At 38.6% G+C, this 21,857-nt stretch overlaps 1 protein-coding gene across 4 annotated transcripts in view; it reads right to left on the reverse strand.

Moving 5' to 3' along the window:
• Positions 1-21,857, reverse strand: part of MRE11 (MRE11 homolog, double strand break repair nuclease) — a 353,252-nt gene that overhangs the window by 29,393 nt on the left and 302,002 nt on the right. For all 4 annotated transcript variants that reach the window (XM_058446191.1, XM_058446190.1, XM_032167179.2 and 1 more), the window contains 4 exons: positions 14,352-14,452; positions 12,828-13,001; positions 9,663-9,725; positions 330-549 (listed from right to left, as the gene is read on the reverse strand). In XM_058446191.1, the coding sequence (XP_058302174.1) occupies positions 330-549; positions 9,663-9,725; positions 12,828-13,001; positions 14,352-14,452 (558 nt within the window). The remainder of the gene's footprint in view (positions 1-329; positions 550-9,662; positions 9,726-12,827; positions 13,002-14,351; positions 14,453-21,857) is intronic.

Raw genomic sequence — 21,857 nt, forward strand, 5'->3', positions numbered from 1 at the left:
ATATTTGCCTATTACTTTGTACATGTGAAAATACATATGACATTAAATGTATCCAAAAGGTACTACGTGACAAACACAGTGAAGCTTTTATACGGTATGTGCTAAGAACAATTAAAACCCTAAGTGCATGTGGCCATTCAAAATTTATTTAAGTAAAAGGCACATGTCAGAACTGCCTTAAAGACCGTCTTTATATATTATAAAAATAGATTTTTAAAGAACCATGTTTTAGAAATAAAACTTATAATTCAACTCTGACAAGATCTAATTCTGTATTTTCCACTCAACTGCCAAGTGTGAATGTGCACAGGACTGAACTCAGTGCTCACCTCTTCCTCTTTGAGACCCGCCTCTCGATGCTGAATTCTGCCCTCTTCCGCCTCTTCGACCTCTTCCTCGGCCTCTTCCTTTGTTGGTTGCTGCTGAGATGCTATCATCAGAGTCATTAGCCATCTGTTCTGCTAAATCTATACTCATAAGGTCATCAGCACTGAAGGCAGAAGCAGACTCCTCTGACTGAGATCTGAGTGCTCTGGCCCTGGTCATAGCCTAAGAGGGAGAAGAAGGAGAAAGTACACACAAGGAGATAATGTACCATCCTAAAAATCATTAATTTAGGCATTGACATGAACTAATCATACTATAAAAACATAAAGGAGGCTGACACAGTGGCTCACGCCTGTAATCTCAGCACTTTGGGAGGCCAAGGCGGGAGGATTGCTTGCACCCAAGAGTTTGAGACAAGCCTGGGCAACACGGAGAAACCCCATCTCTACAAAAAAAAAACAAAAAAAACAAAAAACAAAATTAGTCAGGCATGGTGGCATGCACCTGTAGTCCCAGCTACACAGGAGGCTGAGGCAGGAGGATCATTTGAGCCTAGGAGATACAGGCTGCAGTGAGCTATGATCACACCACTGCACTCCAGCCTGGGTGACAAAGAGAGACCCTGTCTCAAAAATAAAAATAAAAACAAAAAATATTTATATACATGTAAAGGAGAACCTCCCCACCAATCAAATTTAATACTTATTATCTGTCAGATTAATCTACCATACTACCTATAAAATGAGACCCTTTGAAAAGGTTTACCAAGAAAAATAAAATTTCACAGAATCCAAATTTTCAGAACTAGAAGGAATACTGGCAATCATCCCTAATTCAATACCACATTTGACAGTAACAGACTGTCACCATTTGAGCTACTTTTTAGAATAGGCTTCTAGGAAACAATAAGAAAAAAACTTACAAAAAATAGCTGTTATCTCTGGGCAGTAATATTTTAGGGTGCTTTTGTTTTTTGTTCTTGAATATTACATATTTTCTATATTACACTTTTTCTAAAAAATTAGTTTTATAATCAGAAAAAAACATGAGTAACAATCTCTCACAAATATATGGTAAAGAGAATTAAGGGCTGAGCATGGTGGCTCACACCTGTAATCCCAGCACTTTGGGAGGCCTAGGTGGATGGATTGCTTGAGATCAGGAGTTAGGGATCAGCCTGGGCAACATGGCAAGACCCTACCTCTACAAAAAATACAAAAAAACCCAAAAGAACAAATTAGCCAGGTGTGATGGCATGCGCCTGTAGTCTCAGCTACCTGAGAGGCTGAGGTAGGAGGATCGCTCAAGCCTGAGCGAAGCAGTGGGGAGGGGAGTTGTTGCAGTGAGCTGAGGCACCACTGCACTTCAGCCTAGATGACAGAGCGAGAACTTGTCTTAAAAAAAAAAAAAAAATGAAAAGAAATGGAAGAATTAAGGAGAATATATCAATTGAAAGCCTAAGAAGGAATAAACACCTTAGGACCAAGAACATGCCACGCATTTTTAATTTGATAAGAATCCATTTAGAAAAGACATTGTGCCACTGCACTCCAGCCTGGCGACACAGCGAGACTCTGTCTCCAAAAAATAAAATAAAATACAAATAAAAGCAATTTTGCCTTGATCTTCCCTTAAACGAATCAAAAGGTAATAAGAGAACAAAAACAAAATACATTTTCCATAAAATTAGAAAATAGTTCCAAACCCCCGAACACACAAACTATAAAGAATAGTTAATGAATATGATAAATATTTGACCTGGCTAAGGGAGAAAGGTGAGAAGAGTTTCAGGTATTGTAGAGCTCTCCAAACTTGATGTATAAATCCCAAGAAGACATGACAGCAGTCTCTCTTGCTTGGAATGGCAGTTCTGGGTCTAAGAATAGCTGACCAGAACATTTCTAAGCTCTGTGATACCATAAAGTAAGGAGACCCAGGGCTAAATGAGGAGATGTGAACAAGGCAGGCAGCATGAAGTGGCAACTTCATGATGAGATGATCTCAGCTGAGGTGAAATCACAGCTAACTCACTGCATGCAGGGTTCAATACGGCATTACAATGCAAAAAGAAAACACTTCAGGAAATACAACAAAAAATATAAGAAACAACAGTGATTTCAATTCATCTTTCCTGTCCCACATGAAATACAGTTAATCCTCATTATTCATTAATCCTATATTTGCAAATTCACCTACTTGCCAAAATTTCTCTGTAACCCTAAAAATCAACACTCACAATACTTTTGGCATCATTTATGAAGACGCAGAGCGGTAAATATTTTGAATTGCCTGACACACACATTCCCAGCTGAGGCTGAACAATGAGCCACTCTGCCTTCTCGTTTCCACTTGTGTACTTTAAATTAAAGTGTCCTTTCTGTGATAGTCATGCATTGCTTAATGATGGATGCCTCATGAGAAATGTGTCATTAGGTGATTTCATCATTGTGCAAACATCATAGTGTGTACTTACACAAAGCTAAATGGTACAGTCTACTACAAACCTAGACTATAGGAGATAGCCTATTGCTCCTTGGCTACAAACCTGTACAACATGTTACTGTACTGAATACTGCAGGCAATTATAACACCATAGCTATGTATTTGTGTATCTAAGCATATCTTAATAGAAAAGATATAGTAAAAATATGGTATTATAATCTCATGGGACCACCACTGGATATGCAGTCTGACATCGACCAAAATGTTGTATGTGGCACATGACTACATATTTATTGCATTTTTTGCATTTTTGCACTTTTGCTTTGGTAATGTGGTGTTTAAAATGACCCCCTCAACGTGTTTAGTGTTCGTTCCTACATGCAAAAAGGCTGCAATATGACTTTTGGAGAAAAAATGTACATTAGATAAACTGCACTCAAGTATAAGGGCTACTGGCTATGAGTTCAATGCTAATGAATCATATGTTAAATACAGTATCTTTAAACAGAAACACATTAAAAAGATTATGTATTGATCAGCTGACAAAAATGTTATCAGTGGCTCATAGAAAGCTAATTTTGTATTTCCCCTAGGAGCAATGATTCAGTATTTGCTAATTCTGTGCTGGAAGTGATTTTATACAACATAACTACCACAAATAACAAGAACCAGCTGTACGTTTTTAGAAAGTAGACTTAAGAGAAAAAAGATGACCTAAATCACATAATTAATAAGATAGATCTAATTGATAAATGTTGAATTCTATACACTGAAAATTAATAATATACTTCAAGACCCCATGAAAATTTTAGCTGATATATAACAGGGTGCAAAGAAAAATCTCAATACATTTTTGATAGGAGAAATAAATTTATCATACTGTCTAATCATCATGCAACAAAATAAAAAATTAATAATAATAAAGCAAAAACCTGCCTCCTGAAAACAAACCAGAGTCAAAACTATAAAACAAAACCAAAGTTGCAGAACATCTAGAAAATCATAACAAGAATACTGCACATCACAACATATGAGAGAGCTAAAGCAATGCTTATAAGAAAGCCTACAGCTTGCTAAGAATAAATGTAAATAAGTTAATTCTGTATTCAAAAAGTTAGGAGAAACAAAATAAAGCCTATCCAAGTATTAGAATGAAGATAAAACCATATATAAATAGATTTTAAACAAAAACACATTAGAATGAATAAATATAAGCACTGGTCCTTTGGGACAAAACAATAACATTAATAAAAATCACAAAGCTTTAAAGAAAGGAAGAAAACACAAATATACATCATTAGAAATAAGAGGGAGGGGCGTAGAGGCTCACATCTCTAATCCTAGCACTACAGGTGTAGAAGCTCACATCTCTAATCCCCATACTTTGGGAGGCCAAGTCAGGAAGATCACTTGAGCCCTGGAGTTAAAGACCAGCCTGGGCAACATAACGAGACTCCGTCTATATAAAAAAAATTTAAAAATTACCTGGGAGTGGTAGCACACTACAGAGCAAGACTCCGTCTCGAAAAAAAGAAAGAAATAAGAATGGGAGGGAAGACCCAAGAGTTATGAGAGAATGCTCAATTCTAAATAATCTGGAAAATGAATAACTTAATCTGATCCAAGGGGGGAAAAAAACAGGTTCAACAAACCAATTATCAAAGAAAATTTTGAGAAAATTATTAAAAGAAAAATACTCCCAAAAAAGGACCACAATCAGAAAGTTTCATAGGTAAATTCTACCAAACTTTCAAAAAACAGATAAGCCCACCGCTATTTCAATAGTGTCAGAGCATACAGAAAGACAGCTTCCAAACTGTTTTCACAACAATGCCAGCATGACACAGTACTGACAAAGAACTGCATGCACAAAAAGAAAATTACAGAATCTTATTTATGATTATGAAAGCAAATAGAGACTCCAGAAGCATATGGAAAGACCAATATATCCATTACCAGGGGGTTCACAAAGTGATACTAAGATGGGTCGATAATAAGCTATGTACATAATAATATAATTCACTATATTAACGGAAGAAAGAAAGAAAAAACCCAAATGTATATCTTCATAAAATCAGAACCATGTAATCACCTGATTACATTCCTGATTTAAACAAATAAGCTGACGAAGAAGTGGATGCTTTATGTGTCAAAAAACCCTAAATATGCTATATTACTATGTGTATGTATCCAGAGAGAGAAAGAGAGGGCATACACACACAAATGTGTTCAAGTGAGTGCTCTTACAAATCAATTAGAGAAAGACCAATACCCGGCCGGGCGCTGTCGCTCACGCCTGTAATCTCAGCACTTTGGGAGGCCGAGACGGGTGGATCACCTAAGGTAAGGAGTTTGAGACCAGCCTGACCAACATGGTGAAACCCTGTCTCTACTAAAAATACAAAAATTAGGCCGGGCGCAGTGGCTCACGCTTGTAATCCCAGCACTTTGGGAGGCCGAGGCGGACGGATCACGAGGTCAGGAGATCGAGACTACGGTGAAACCCTGTCTCTACTAAAAATACAAAAAAATTAGCCGGGCGTGGTGGCAGGCGCCTGTAGTCCCAGCTACTCGGAGAGGCTGAGGCAGGAGAATGGCGTGAACCCGGGAGGCGGAGCTTGCAGTGAGCCGAGATTGCGCCACTGCACTCCAGCCTGGGCGACAGAGCAAGACTCCGTCTCAAAAAAAAATTAGCTGGGCATGGTGGTGCGCGCTAGCTACTCGGGAGGCTGAGGCACGAGAATCACCTGAACCCAGGAGGCAGAGGTTGCAGTGAGCTGAGATCACACGACTGCACTCCAGCCTGGGTGACAGAGTGAGACTTTGCCTCAAAAAAAAAAAAAAAAAAAAAAGAGAAAGACCAATACCCTACTCAAAAGAGAAAATGTGGCCAAATAAAATGACCATGTGTCTCATATAAATACAAATGATTTATAAACATAAAAATCAGGCAGACTCATTAGTAAAAAAAAGTAGTATGAATTGAAAACAACAGTAGGAAATAATTTCTTACCCCTTAGACTTGTAAAGATCAAAAGATACAGTAATACAGCATGATGGTAAAGATGTGAGGAAACAAGCACTCCCAAATACTACTGGTGAGAATATAAACTAGTTAAGACATCTTTGGACTAATGTGGCAGTATGTAGCAAAATTTAAAATAAATATGCCCTATTATGATTACTTCTTGGAATCAATTACTAAACATCATTTCTAAATTTTGTATTTTCCCTTTGTCTAAATACTGTATCTTCATTTTTATCATCTCAAATAGTATATTCAAATTGTATTTTAACTCTACCTTTCCTATGAAAAACAGAGTTTACTGTTATCTTTGGAACATATTACTTCTAAGAGCTTAACTCATGAGTGAGGTCTAGAGCCAATGGCAAAAATGTTTCCATACACATTTTGTGAGATTTGAAAACATACTATCCTACTGTGTACACTTTTTTTGTGTGGTGAAATATACATAACATAAACTTACCCTTTTTACCACTTTTAGGTATAGTAGAGTGACATTATTACATTCACATGGTTATGCAATCATCCCCCCATCCATCTATAGAACTTTCTCATCATCCCAAACTGAAACTCCATACCTATTCAACAGTAACTTCGCATTCCTCCCTCTCCCCAGTAACCACTATTCTACCTTCTGTTTCTATGAATCTGATTACTCTAGGTACCTCATATAAGTAGAGTCATATAATATTTGTCCTTTTGCATCTGTTTTTTTTCACTCATAATGTTTTCAGAGTTTCATCCATATTGTAGCATGTATCAGAATGTCATTCCTTTTTAAGACTGAATAATACTCCATTACATGCATATACCACATTTTGTTTATCCATCTATCTGTTGATGACCAACTGGGTTGTTTCTACTTTTTGGCTATTGTGAATCATGCTGCTACAAACACTGGTGTACAAATAAGGTCCTGCTTTCAATTCTTTGGGTTATATACCTAGAAGTGAAATTGCTATATTACATGATAATTCTATGTTTAATTACTTTAGGAACTGCTATCCTGTTTTCCTCAGTACCTGACCCATTTTTCATCCCCATCACCAATGTATATGGTTCCAATTTCTCCACATTCTTGCCGAAACTTGTTATTTTATGGTGTTTTAATAATAGCCATCCTAATGGGTATTAAGTGGTATGTCATTGTGGTTTTGATTTGCATTTCTCTAATGTCTGGTGATCTTGAGTGTCTTTTCATGGGCTATAATTTGTAAAGCTTCTTCGGAGAAATGTCTATTCAAGTCCTTTGCCCATTTTAAAAATTGGGTTTTTTTGTTATTGTTACTGTTGAGCTTTAGAAGTTTTAAAAATATATTCTGGTTGTTAATCCCTTATCAGATGTATGATTTGCAAATATTTTCTCCCATTCTGTGGGTCACTTCTTCACTACTGATAGTGCCTGGTATTGTATTTTGAAAGAGGGTATCAACCCACCTCAAACTGAGGTAGAACATAAGAAATCAGAGGCCAGGTAAACTAAGGACTGTGGGTAACACTAAGAATAGTTTTTATATTTGTAAAGGGCCATTAATAAAAAAAAAAAAAAACACAAGAATATGTGATAGAGACCATACATGGCCTGCAAAGCCTAATGGTTACTGTTTGCTCTTTTATTCAAATATGAATTTATCATTAAAGAAAAGATTTGAGAGTTTTTCTACATGAACAAAAGGTTTTTTTTTTTTTTTTTTTTTCGAGACAGGGTCTCGCTCTCTCACCCAGGTTGGAGTGCAGTGGCATCATCTCGGCTCACTGCAACCTCTGCCTCCTGGGCTCAAGCAGTCCTCCCAGTTAAGTCTCCTGAGTAGCTGGGACTACAGGTGGGAGCCACCATGCCTGGCTAATTTTTGTATTTTTTGTAGAGATGGGGTTTTGCCATGTTGCCCAGGCTGGTCTCAAACTCCCGAGCTCAAGAGATCCACCTGCCTCGGCCTCCCAAAGTGCTGAAATTACAGGTGAGTCATAATGCCCAGCCTAAAAGACTTTAAAGCATAATGTTTTTTCTCCAAATAGAAGAGCTAATAGTCTTGTTTGTCAGTATAAGTAATTTAAGCATGGCGCTGGGATTCATATTCTAAGCCAAATGATTCTGCAAAGCTGTGTATTACAGCTTGGCAGAGTGTCAGACTCCATTACCTAAGTTCTAAATAGTATGCTGAAAATGAAAAAATATATAGTATCTTATGATATGCTGAAAAATTACCTAGGAAGCCCCAATTACATTTTAGTCTTAAAATATAGCTGAATATCTGAACTCGTAAGTTATTTCTTCTGTAAAACTCCCATATGAAATTTGTCACAGCCTTTCCCACCTTCCTTGTATAAGACGTTCACTCTTACTCTTTTAAAAGCTTAATGAAAAATTGAGGTTTGTGGCTTCAAACATGAAGAACTCATTCAAACGTAAAGAAATATTTCTGTACCCTGTTAAATTGAAAGGGTTAATAAAATTTAAGCTAGATATTTAAGAATCAGGAATCATTTCTTCCTAGCATTATTCTTGCAATTTGGCAAACTATTTCTGTTTTAAGTGCACCTTATAAGATAAATACAAATATAATAAACGTGTTAATCCATTTCTTATCTATAGCTTCTTTTCCTTAGCTTCCAAAAAACAACCTGTAAAAGATAGTGGTTGCAACTATGCGTATTTCAACAGTGATTCTGATGTGTTGCATGACACTTTTAGAAGTTTTTCATTTTTAGAAAACCATCCATTTGCAATGCACCGAATTAATATTATAATAATCTAAGATTTTGATAGGACACTGGATGATAGAAAAGTCTACACTTGGAGTCAGAAATATGTCCAAATTCTAGTCCCACTCTATGACCTTGAGTCTGGTCTGTCTCCTCATTTATAAAATGGGCACCTAGGAAAAATAATTCAATAAATATCTTCCTTACACAAATGTCTCTTATCTACTAAATTGAGAAAATCTTGTGGATACAGACCTTAGCTTTTTTATATGTACAGTCCTAATATAAAGCAGAATATCTAGCCCATAACAGGGACAATATAAAATGTTTGCTGAATGAAAGCAATCAAGACAAAACTAACAATACATAGTTTATAACTTTTAAATACTAGATAGCAATCATAAAACACTAAGGGCAATCAGAAAATAAGAAAATACATTTCAATCATAAATTCAACAAGTACCAGGTAGAGGCCCAAAATTTAAGTAATGGTTGCTAACTTGTAGATTCAAACCTGCAATGAGACTGAGAAGACAGTGATGATGGTGCTTAAGCGAATTTTAAGATTTTAGAATAGACAACAGAAATTGTCTATTTACCCATGCTTGCTTACTTATGGTTAACATTGCTAACCCAAATCCTTTTTTGCCCAAAATAATATCAGCTCAGTAAGATAAGATTTTATCTATAAGATGCTCTGCTAACAAACAGATATTATTTTGAGTAATAGGGGCTTTTGTTGTGTATATCCCCACACACATACAATTAAATAGGTTTTATTTATTTTTATTTATTTATTTTAGAGACAGGGTCTCGCTCTGTTGCCCAGGCTAGAGTGTGGTGGTGCAATCTTAGCTCACTGCAGCCTTGAACTCCTGGGCTCATGCAATCCCCTCCAACCTTAGCCTCTCAAGTAGCCAAGACTACGGGTGTGAGCCACTGCACTTGCTAAACAGGTTTTAGACAAGAACAAAAGGGAAAAAAAGAGCAATGAGCAGAATATTTGTAGGCTGAACTGAAATCAACCAAAGGCAGCCATCCTAAGCCAACCCCAGCTCACTCCTATCCCCTAGACCTATGGACTGACTATTCTAACTAAACCTACTGGTTATTCTAGTTTAAGAAAATGATACATAAACACAAGAATTTGCAGCAGAATAATTACCTCACGGACTTCATCATCTTCTTCATTAGTATTTTTTTGTCTGGTTTCTCTGAAACGACGTACCTAGATCATAACAGAGTAAATCACAAACATGTTGCCTATTCCAGTTATGTAAATATAAAACAAGCAGCTACAATTAAGAAATGCTTTAAGTTATAAAACTTGCAAATTTAACAATCTGTCTCACAAAAGTAAATAAATCATATCTTTCCAATTATTAACGTTAAAATTGCACAATGTATTCTTAAAAACAAACTCACATTGACCCGAAGCAAAATTATATTACCTGCTGCCAAAGTGTTTCACATCACTGAAAAAGTCTTTCAGACTGTAGAGGAAAAATTTTAATACCCCGTGGGTGTTACACGTCAGTAAACTAGTTAAAAACAAAAATACCTCCTTGACAAGGCTTGAAATATTTATTACATTGCAAATCACTCTCGTGCACCTTGCTGCAAGACATCCAGGAGGCTCTCTGAAATGGGATCTGAAGTGGGTGGCCCCTGAAGATCCATTTTTATTGAGTCAACTCATGAAGGTTTGCTGAGCATGGTCCTGGTATCAGGAAGGAGACTACAGGTTTCTTTTTTAATGGTTTCCGCTCACAAGGCTCTTATTATACAGCTATGTATACGTTCTTGATGCCCATTTATCTAATCATCTACTCAGCACATATTTAGTGAGCACCTTCAATGTGCCATATACTATCGTAGAAACTGAGAATACAGTTGTTAACAAAACAGACAAAAAGCTGCTCTCATGGAATCTATAATCAATTGATGATATGGGAGAGGGAACAGCAAATAAGACTCCAATGTAAGAGGCTGGAGCAATAGAGGAATCTTTTGTTGATATATGAAAATATGCAGCTAGTGAGGCAGGAAGATAGTAAGAGTGTGGTATCCTGAAATACAATAAAAAACATGTTTCAAAGAAGGTCAAGTGAGATGTAAGATAGAAAACTGACAGTGGATTTAGCAATGGCAGTCACTGGTGATCTTGACAAGTGCAGCTTCACTAGAATGATGGGATCAGGAGCCTGAGTGGATAGATTTAACAGAAAATAGAGAGAGAAGAATGAGTCAGCAAATACAGAAAACTCTTTGAAGCAATTCTGCTCTAGAAGAGGAACAGAGAGCAGTAGCTAAAGGAAAATGAGATCGAGAGTTTTGTTTGTTTCTTAAGCTGAAAGAAATAACAGCATGTTTGTTATGATTCAGTAGAGGAAAAATACAAGAATAACAATATTTTAAAAGATGACACAATATGTAATATGCCCTATGTGATATGTAGCATACCAAAGGTGCTAAGCCATTCATAGAAGAGAAATGAGAGTCAGAGTGGGAACACTGAACAGGCACTATGTGTCAGACAGTATTCTAAGGATTTTACATGGATTAATTCTTCCAACCCTTACAACAACCTTGAAGGAGGGCCTATTATCCTCACCATTTTATCCTCAGATGAGGATATTGAGGGATAGGTGGGTTTAGATAACTCAGCGATGGGTACACAGCTAATAAGGGTTTTGATTTTGAACACGGATGTCTGGTCAGAGCCACCATGACTCACACACACTCTTTCTCTCTCTCTCTCTCTCTCTCTCTCTCACACACACACACACAAACACACACACACACACACACACACACACACACACACACACACCCCCCATACAGACTTTGCTGCTCAGGAGTCATGATGTCACTCCAGGTGGGGATGGTCATGTTTTATTTCTGGTATGTACCTGAGAAATCTATTTATGCTATAAATTAGCAAAGCCAACACATCCAGAGTCATAGAATGAATGGTTTTAGAGTGTGAACTGCCTGTCCTACCTCTGGAAGTACTTGGTATTAAATAATATTAGTTACACATTGACACTATAAGGCTTTAAGAGGACCATGTTAACCAAAAGCACTAAAATAAGGGAATGAGTTTTTTGGTTTTTTTTTTTAATGTTGTTTTGTTCTTCTGCTTAGGGAGAATCTGGGAAATAGAGAATGTGATCCCCTGTAATATAACTACCTTGACATAACTGTTGATAATATATCTGGGATATTTTCTTTATTTACATAAACATACACAATTACATATAAAAATAATCGAGATTATACTATGCAGTTTTTCATCTTTGAAATTCTTTTCCCATTAACATTAGATTAGAAATATCTTCTCATGTTCTTCTTCCAAAATGTCATTTTTAAGCTGTGTAAAATTTTATATGGTATATGTACCAACATTTATTGTATCAAAACATTTCCAATTATTCCGCACTATGAGCAATACTAAGATGAATCACTCCATACACAAATCTCTATCTCACTATTTTCGTAGGGAAATTTCCCAGGCTGAGTTAAAGGGTAAATCTTAAGCCTCTTAATATACACTGCCAAACTGCTTCTCAGTGAAGCTATTCAAACATAATACTACTACCAGCAGTGTGCTAGATACTATTTTTCTCAAATTGCTGCCAGTTTGACAAACAAAAGATGTATTTGAGTTTCTTTGATTATCCTAGGCTAAACACCATTTTCTTATGCTTATTAGCCATTTATATTTCTTTTATGAACCACCTATTCATATCCTTTGTTCATTATTCTATCAAATGTTTAATTATTTTTAAGATTTCTAAGAGCTCATTACTATTATATTAAGAATATTAACCTTTTTTTCTGCCCACATACAAATATTTTCATGTCAATATCTTTTAATTTTGTTTTTTGACAATGTGATATGCAAACATTTAAAATTTCTATGTACAAGTCTAGACAGCTTTTCCTGTAATTTTTTCACTGCTTCTTGCTTAGCAGAAATTTTCTAAATGAAATTCAAGATCTCAATCAAAACTTACTTAAAAAATTAAAATGAACAAAAATTACCATCCTACAATGTTCATTTTAAAGCCTTTTCAAAGGATCTTTAAGAGAAGATACTATCCATGGGGAACAAAACACTTATTTAGTACCAACCATATGCAAGACTCTGTTCTAGGCATTTTCTACATTTTCTAATTTAACCTTCATTTTATCATTTCAATTTTATAGATGTGAAAAACTAAACAAATCAGAGAGGTTAAATAGCGATTTACCAGAAAAAAATCTCAGAGCTACTCTTAAAGACAGACTATTTAAATAGACCTAGACACTCAAATTAGTTACTTACCTCCTCATCGATTTTGTCTTCTAGGGCATCAATATGACGTTCTTTAAGAAATCGCTGTGTTTTTTCCAACTGGTATTTCACCAATTCCTCAATGGCATCTTTCTCCTCCTTGTCCACAAATTCTTGTACTGCTTCACCCATCCCTCTTTCTGTTAGCAGTGAGAGCTGCACATTCTGTAAGATACAAATCACTGGATGCAGAAATAGTATTTATTCCTTACAAAATAATTATAGATGAACAAGGAAAATTACCAAATATGTTACCAGAGAAAAAATATAGTGAACAGTTGTAGTTAAGCCTACTAATATCAGCAACCAGAAAAAGCAAAGTTGAAACCAGAAATGGGGGAGGAGTACAGGACACGTGAAATGTAGAGGCCTGATGGCTGGGATATGGAGTCCAAAAATGGCAGCTATGATTAATAGAGATGAAATTAACCAGTGTGGTAGGCAAAATAGAAGCCCCCTAAAGATGTCCACATTTTAAACTCTGGGACCTGTGAATACATGGCAAAGAGGAACAAAGGTTGCTAATCAGCTGTCTGTAAAATAGGGAGAGTATCAGAGACTATCCAGGTGGGCCCAGTGTAATCATAAGGGTCCTGAAAAGCAGAAGAGGGAGGCAGATGGGAGCTGGAAGGAAAAATAACTCTCGGGAAATGGTTAGAGAGATACAACATTGCAGGATTTGAAGATAAAAGGAGAGCAAGAGCCAAAGAACATAGTAGGCACCTCTAGAAAATGGAAAAGGTAAGGAAATGGATTCTTCCTTAGAGCCTCCAAAAAGGAAGACAGCCATGCCAAAACCTTGATTTCAGTCCTGTGTAAGATTTCTGACCTACACGACTGTAAGATAATAAATCTGTGTTGTTTTAAACCACTAAGTTTGTGGAAATTTGTTTCAGCACCAATAGGAAACTAATACAACTGGAGGATCTTAGAGTGGCATATACTCATGACAGTAAGTTTCAGTGGCCTCACCATCATGTGGCTGTCTTTGTTTGTAGAATAATTCTGAAATTACATCCAAATGTGAGAAAACTAAATCTGGATTGAGATCTTTGCAATAGAGATACAAACAAAGTAAGAGAATAACAACAACAGTTATGTTAATAATGGTATTCATAATTAACATTAATTAAACACTAATTTTCTTTGATGTGCAGCAACTACAAAAGAATGTAAATGTCACCCTACTTACTTCTAAGTTTCACTTAAGAATGTCCCTGATTTAAGTTAAAATTATTCATTTAGTTTAATAATTGCAACAGAGATACAAAGAAAGAGAACAACATCAACAATAACAGCTATATTAATAACAGTACTAATAACTAACATTAATTAAACACTAATTTTCCCTGCTGTGCAGCAACTGCAAATGAATGTAATTAATTGTCACCCTACTTACTTCACAGAAACATTCTGAGGATTCATTTTGTTTAAACTATCAACTAAACATATCCTAAATTAAAATCTGTTACTATAAGGTAGCCATTATTCGAAATGTGAATTGTAAGAAATTACCTTCTCTGCGGTTTGAAAATACTGTTTTACAAGATCTTCTACCCTTAAAGTTGTTCCTTCTGAAGGCTTTGTGATAAGTTTCCCAAAGTTGATCTCTTCTCCTAGAAAAAAAGAAGTATATCAAAAAATAGCTTCTATCATAATGTTAAAATGTGCATACTCATTGCAAGTTGTCAGTGGAGAAGGTAAGGCCAAACTTTATCAACTGCCAGCTTGCTCAACATGGTAAATTTTGGGGCAAAACAAGCCATTTTTGTTCATAGCCACGGTCTTTTCCCCACAGTCAGTATTTCTTGTCCATAACCTCCAGGATAGGTGTCTTGTAGCTGTTCTCACTGGGTGAAGCACAGACTTCTGGAGGTCCTCAAGACCCATTCAGGGAGTAACAACATCAAAAATCCTTTCATAATAATCCTACGATGTTATTTGCCATTTTGCCATCTGCCATCATTGCTACACTGACGATGCAAAAGCAATCACGGGTACTGCTGGTGCCTTGTGATGTCAAGGTAGTAGCATAAAACTCTACTATGAATGGTAGTCACGACCATGTGCTCATAGCTCAATACACAACACGACACTTTCACTTAAGAATGTCTCTGATTTAACAGTTAAATTATTAATTTAATTAAATCTCAGCCCTTGAGCACATATCTTTTTAACATCCTGTAAGACAAAGGGGAAGTATGTTTAATGCACTTCTGCTGCATTATCAAGCAAGATGATTGTCTCAAAAACAGGAGGCACAGACTAGAAAGAGCACTCAGTACGAAGTCAGGAAGCACAGAGTCCAGTATTTGCTCTGTCAATAACCCTTGTCAGGTAAATGCATGTTAAGTGTCTACATATAAAAAGATAGGATCCCTGCCCATAAGAAAAATTACTATAATACAAAGTGGTAACTGCTCCCGAGAATATAACACAGAGAGAAGAAAGCAATTAATTCTTCTCCAAGAAGGCAGAAAGTCATGTATAGGTATCAAACACAGCTGTCATTTGAATCAACACTTGCAGAATGAACAAGATTCACTGAACAAAATAGGGGGAAAAAATTTCAGGCAGAAAAGGCCTAGAAGGGAAAGAGAAATAATGTTCAGTGTTTTTCTTGCCAAATGCTGGGACAGGTGAACAAAAATCTTTTTTGAATTTCAAGGCAGGAGAGTTAATATTACTAAATAAATATGATTACTACATTTTACTATGCCACACACTATGTTAAGACCATTTATATACATTGTTATCATCTAATCCTCACAACAATCCTATGAGACCAGTACACTCCTTAGCCTGATTTTAGAGATGAGAAAACTTAGCAAAGGTTTAGTAATTTGCATGGTGCAGTTAAGTGGCAGAGCTGGCAATGCAACAGAAAATGCTTTCAATAAAACACACAAAAATGCCATTGTTTCCATTGAGCAACTTAGGTTTAAACAAATTTTTTAGAAATCACTAAAACAAAACTCACTATAGACGAAATTCTTGAAAGATATTTGTATATTCTAGTTGTATATTCTGTTTCTCTTCTAAACGTTACACTAATAAAATTTCAAGCAATTGATATAGATGCATAATCTATTGCATAATGGAAGTAAACTATTATCAAGAAACAACTAATTAAAATTTATAACATAAAAATATAATTCTCTGATATGGATTTCCCCCTCCTAAAGCAGTATTATACGACGTCTACTTAAATATCTGAATGCTTGTTTCAGGTTGAATTCATAGCATACCCAATATCTGATCACAATTTGACAGCAAAAATAGAAGCCCATTAAATCTAGGCTCATAAAAATCTAGGTAGCTTACTTGTAAACAGCCAAACATTTCTATGAAAATTCTCTGACTCAATAACTCTAACAGTCTCTATATTTTATATGTCCAATACTTCTTGTGAAAAAGCACTATTTTAGTCAGATGACCCTGTTTTATAAATGCTACAAAAAGGGGAATTAGTTTTTGTGAAATTTAATTGGAAATTAATTACCTGGATCATCAGAAATACCAAACTATGAAACAACTCTTATTCTCAAAGTCTGAAGTTGTCCTAAATCACTGTATACTTTAAGGTCAAAATGCTTAATAAGGCAAAAATTGAGAGTACATTCTCTGAACATTAACAACATATACTAAGTAATACATATGTATTTTGAGCAGTAAATCTCTAAAGTTTGTATATACTATTACTTAGCAGGACTGTTTAAAAAAAAAAAAAGTTTTCAGAGAAAGTCTTCCATTTCTTTATTGATATTCACAGATTTAAAAACGACCTTCCTTCCTTCCTTCCCTCCCCCCCTCCCTCCCTCCTTCCTTTCTTTCTTTTTCTTTCCCTCTGTGGCCCAGGCTGCAATCTACTCGGCTCCCTGCTGCCCCGCCCCTTAGGCTGCCTCGGATTGCCAGCGCGCGCCCCACCACCGCTGCCTGCTTTTTCTCCTTTGGCTGGAGGCACAGTTTCACCATGTTGGCCACGCTGGTCTCCAGCTCCTGACCCCGAGTGCTCTGCCCGCCTCGGCCTCCCAGGGTGCTGGGACTGCAGACGGAGTCTCGCTCACTCGGTGCTCGGTGTTGCCCGGGCTGGAGTGCGGTGGCGTGGTCTTGGCTCGCGGCAGCCTCCGCCTCCAAGCTGCCTGCCTTGGCCTCCCAGGGTGCTGGGATTGCAGCCCCTGCCCGTCTGGGAGGTGGGGAGCGTCTCTGCTCGGCCGCCCCTCTGCCCAGCCGCCCCGTCTGGGAAGTGAGGAGCGCCTCTGCTCGGCCAACCATCGTCTGCGAAGTGAGGAGCGCCTCTGCCCGGCCACCCATCATCTGGGAAGTGAGGAGCGCCTCTGCCCGGCCGCCCCGTGTGGGAAGTGAGGAGCGCCTCTGCCCGGCCGCCCCGTCTGGGAAAAAGTGAGGAGCGCCTCTGCCCGGCCGCCCCGTCTGGGAAGTGAGGAGCGCCTCTGCCCGGCCGCCCCGTCTGGGAGGCCGCCCTCTGAAAAAATGAGAGCCTCTCGCCCGTCCTTGGAAGTGCGCGCCTCCTCTGGTATGGGGTCACCGGTGCCCGGCCGCCCCGTCTGGGAAGTGAGGAGCGCCTCTGCCCGGCCGCCCCGTCTGGGAAGTGAGGAGCGCCTCTGCCCGGCCGCCCCGTCTGGGAAGTGAGGAGCGCCTCTGCCCGGCCGCCCCGTCTGGGAAGTGAGGAGCACCTCTGCCCGGCCGCCCCGTCTGGGAAGTGAGGAGCACCTCTGCCCGGCCACCCCGACTGGGATGTGGGGAGCGCCTCTGCCCGACCACCCCATCTGGGAGGTCTACCACGGAGGCCAGAAGCAATGTGGGGGCTGAACATGGTGGCTCACGCCTGTGGTCCCAGCACTCTGGGGGGTCGAGGTGGGTTGATCACTTCAGGCTATGAGTTCGAGACCAGTCTGGCCAACATGACGAAACATATGAAAAATACAACAGACAAACCAACCAACCAACCCAGTGACAACAAAACAGGTCTACCCTGGAGTCATACTCTAATTTTTTCTATTTTCCTCCCTTTCTGATCCTTTATCCCACTTTCTTTTTCTTCCTCTTCCTTCTCCTTCTTTGTCAAATAGAGGATTGAGTTATTATCACTGATCTATATAAAGTCCCTCTCTCATTTATTTTCTTTAATTCCCACTCCCCATTTCTATTCCCCGTCTTCCCATGTGCAACCTCCCTAATATGTTTGATATGCATCTTTTTGTTTGTACGTATTTTTAGAAAATGTTTATTGTTTTGTGTGCAAAAAATTAATAAGAAAAAAAAATGATTGCTATCTAGCCCTTTGCTAGCCAAGGGAAGCAGTGACAGATGGTACCTGGAAAATCAGGACACTCCCACCCTAATACTGCGCTTTTCCAACCGTCTTAGCAAACGGCACACCAGGAGATAATATCCCGTGCCTGGCTCTGCAGGTCCTATGTCCACAGAGGCTAATGCAGTGGGCTGGGGGAGGGGTGTCCGCCATTGCTGAGGCTTCAGTAGGTAAACAAAGCACAATGGAAACTCAAACTGGGTGGAGCCCACTGCAGCTCAAGGAGGCCTGCCTGCCTCTGTAGACTCCACCACTGGGGGCAGGGCATAGCTGAACAAAAGGCAGCAGAAACTTCTGCAGACTTAAACATCCCTGTCTGACAGCTCTGAAGAGAGCAGTGGTTCTCCCAGCACAGAGCTCTGAGAACGGACAGACTGCCTCCTCAAGTGGGTCCCTGACCCCCATGTAGCCTAACTGGGAGACACCTGCTAGTAGGGGCCGACTGATACCTCATACAGCCGGGTGCCCCTCTGAGACGAAGCTTCCAGAGGAAGGATCAGGCAGCAATATTTGTTGTTCTGCAGCCTCTGCTGGGGATACCAGGTAAACAGGGTCTGGAGTGGACCTCCAGCAAACTCCAAGAGACCTGCAGCTAAGGGTCCTGACTGTTAGAAGAAAAACTAACAAACAGAATGGAACAGCATCAACATCAACAAAAAGGACATCCACACCAAAACCCCATCTGTAGGTTACCATTATCAAAAATCAAAGGTAGACAAAACCACAAACATGGGGAGAAACCAGAGGAGAAAAGGTGAAAATTCTAAAAACCAGAGCACCTCTTCTCCTCCAAAGGATCACAGCTCCTCACCAGCAACAGAACAAAGCAAGACAGAGAATGATTTTGACGAGCTGACAGAAGTAGGCTTCAGGAGGTCAGTAATAACAAAATTCTCCAAGCTGAAGGAGGATGTTCGAACCCACAGCAAGGAAGCGAAAAACCTTGAAAAATGATTAGACGAATGGCTAACTAGAATAAAGAGCGTAGAGAAGACCTTAAATGACCTGATGGAGCTGAAAACCATGGCACGAGAACTACATGACACATGCACAAGCTTCAGCAGCCAATTCGATCAAGTGGGAGAAAGGGTATCAGTGATATATATCCACCCAAAACAGGAGCACCTAGATTCATAAGGCAAGTCTTTAGAGACGTACAAAGAGACTTAGACTACCACACAATAATAATGGGAGACTTTAACACCCCACTGTCAACATTAGACAGATCAACCAGACAGAAGGTTAACAAGGATATCCAGGACTTGAATTCAGCTCTGCACCAGGTGGACCTAATAGACATCTACAGAACTCTCCACCCCAAATCAACAGAATATACATTCTTCTCAGCACCACATCACACTTATTCCAAAATTGACCACCTAGTTGGAAGTAAAGCACTCCTCAGCAAATGTAAGAGAACAGAAATCACAACAAACTGTCTCTGAAACCACAGTGCAATCAAACTAGAACTCAGGATTAAGAAACTCACTCAAAACCACTTAACTACATGGAAACTGAACAACCTGCTTCTGAATGACCATGGGTAAATAACGAAATGAAGGCAGAAACAAAAATGTTCTTTGAAACCAATGAGAAAAAAGACAGAACATATCAGAATCTCTGGGACACATTTAAAGCAGTGTGTAGAGGGAAATTTATAGCACTAAATGCCCACAAGAGAAAGCAGGAAAGATCTAAAATAGACACCCTAACATCACAATTAAAAGAACTAGAGAAGCAAGAGCAAACACATTCAAAAGCTAGCAGAAGGCAAGAAATAACTAAGATCAGAACAGAACTGAAGGAAATAGAGACACAAAAAAACCCTTCAAAAAAATCAATGAATCCAGGAGCTGTTTTTTTTGAAAAGATCAACAAACTTGATAGACCGCTAGCAAGACTAATAAAGAAGAAAAGAGAGAAGAATCAAATAGATGCAGTAAAAAATGATAAAGGGGATATCACCACTGATTCCACAGAAATACAAACCACCATCAGAGAATACTATAAACACCTCTATGCAAATAAACTAGAAAATCTAAAAGAAATGGATAAATTCCTCAACACATACACCCTCCCAAGACTAAACCAGGAAGAAGTTGAATCTCTGAATAGACCAATAACAGGCTCTGAAATCGAGGCAATAAATAATAGCCTACCAACCAAAAAAAGTCCAGTACCGGATGGATTCACAGCCAAAGTCTACCACAGGTACAAAGAGGAGCTGCTACCATTCCTTCTGACACTATTCCAATCAACAGAAAAAGAGGGAATCCTCCCTAATTCATTTTATGAGGCCAGCATCATCCTGATACCAAAGCCTGGCAGAGACACAACAAAAAAAGAGAAGTTTAGACCAATATCCTTGATGAACATTGATGCAAAAATCCTCAATAAAATACTGGCAAACCGAATCCAGCAGCACTTCAAAAAGCTTATCCACCACGATCAAGTTGGCTTCATCCCTGGGATGAAAGGCTGGTTCAACATATGCAAATCAATAAACGTAATCCAGCATATAAACAGAACCAAAGACAAAAACCACATGATTATCTCAATAGATGCAGAAAAGGCCTTCAACAAAATTCAAAAGCCCTTCATGATAAAAACTCTCAATAAACTAGGTATTGATGGGGCGTATCTCAAAATAATAAGAGCTATTTATGACAAACCCACAGCCAATATCATACTGAATGGACAAAAACTGGAAGCATGCCCTTTGAAAACTGGCACAAGGCAGGGATGCCCTCTCTCACCACTCCTATTCAACACAGTGTTGGAAGTTCTGGCCAGGGCAATCAGGCAGGAGAAAGAAATAAAGGGTATTCAATTAGGAAAAGAGGAAGTCAAATTGTCCCTGTTTGCAGATGACATAATTGTATATTTAGAAAACCCCATCGTCTCAGCCCAAAATCTCCTTAAGCTGATAAGCAACTTCAGCAAAGTCTCAGGATACAAAATCAATGTGCAGACCAGGCGCGGTGGCTCACGCCTGTAATCCCAGCACTTTGGGAGGCTGAGGCGGGTGGATCACAAGGTCAGGAAATTGAGACCATCTTGGATAACACGGTGAAACCCTGTCTCTACTAAAAATACAAAAAATTAGCCAGGCGTGGTGGCAGGCGCCTGTAGTCCCAGCCACTTGGGAGGCGGAGGCAGGAGAATGGCGTGAACCTGGGAGGTGGAGCTTGCAGTGAGCCGAGATCGTGCCACTGCACTCCAGCCTGGGAGACAGAGCATGACTCTGTCTCAAAAAAATAAAAACAAAAACAAAATCAATATGCAAAAATCACAGCATTCTTACAACAATAACAGAGAGCCGAATCATGAGTGAACTCCCATTCACAATTGCTTCAAACACAATAAAATACCTAGGAATCCAACTTACAAGGATGTGAAGGACCTCTTCAAGAACTACAAACCACTGCTCAATGAAATAAAAGAGGACACAAACAAATGGAAGAATGTTCCATGCTCATGGATAGGAAGAATCAACATCGTGAAAATGGCCATACTGCCCAAGGTAATTTATAGATTCAATGCCATCCCCATCAAGCTACCAATGACTTTCTTCACAGAATTGGAAAAAACTACTTTAAAGTTCACATGGAACCAAAAAAGAGCCCACATTGCCAAGACAATCCTAAGTGAAAAGATCAAAGCTCAAGACATCACCCTATCTGACTTCA

This window comes from Hylobates moloch, unplaced genomic scaffold, assembly GCF_009828535.3.
Source record: "Hylobates moloch isolate HMO894 unplaced genomic scaffold, HMol_V3 SCAFFOLD_11, whole genome shotgun sequence".
NCBI lineage: Eukaryota > Metazoa > Chordata > Mammalia > Primates > Hylobatidae > Hylobates > Hylobates moloch.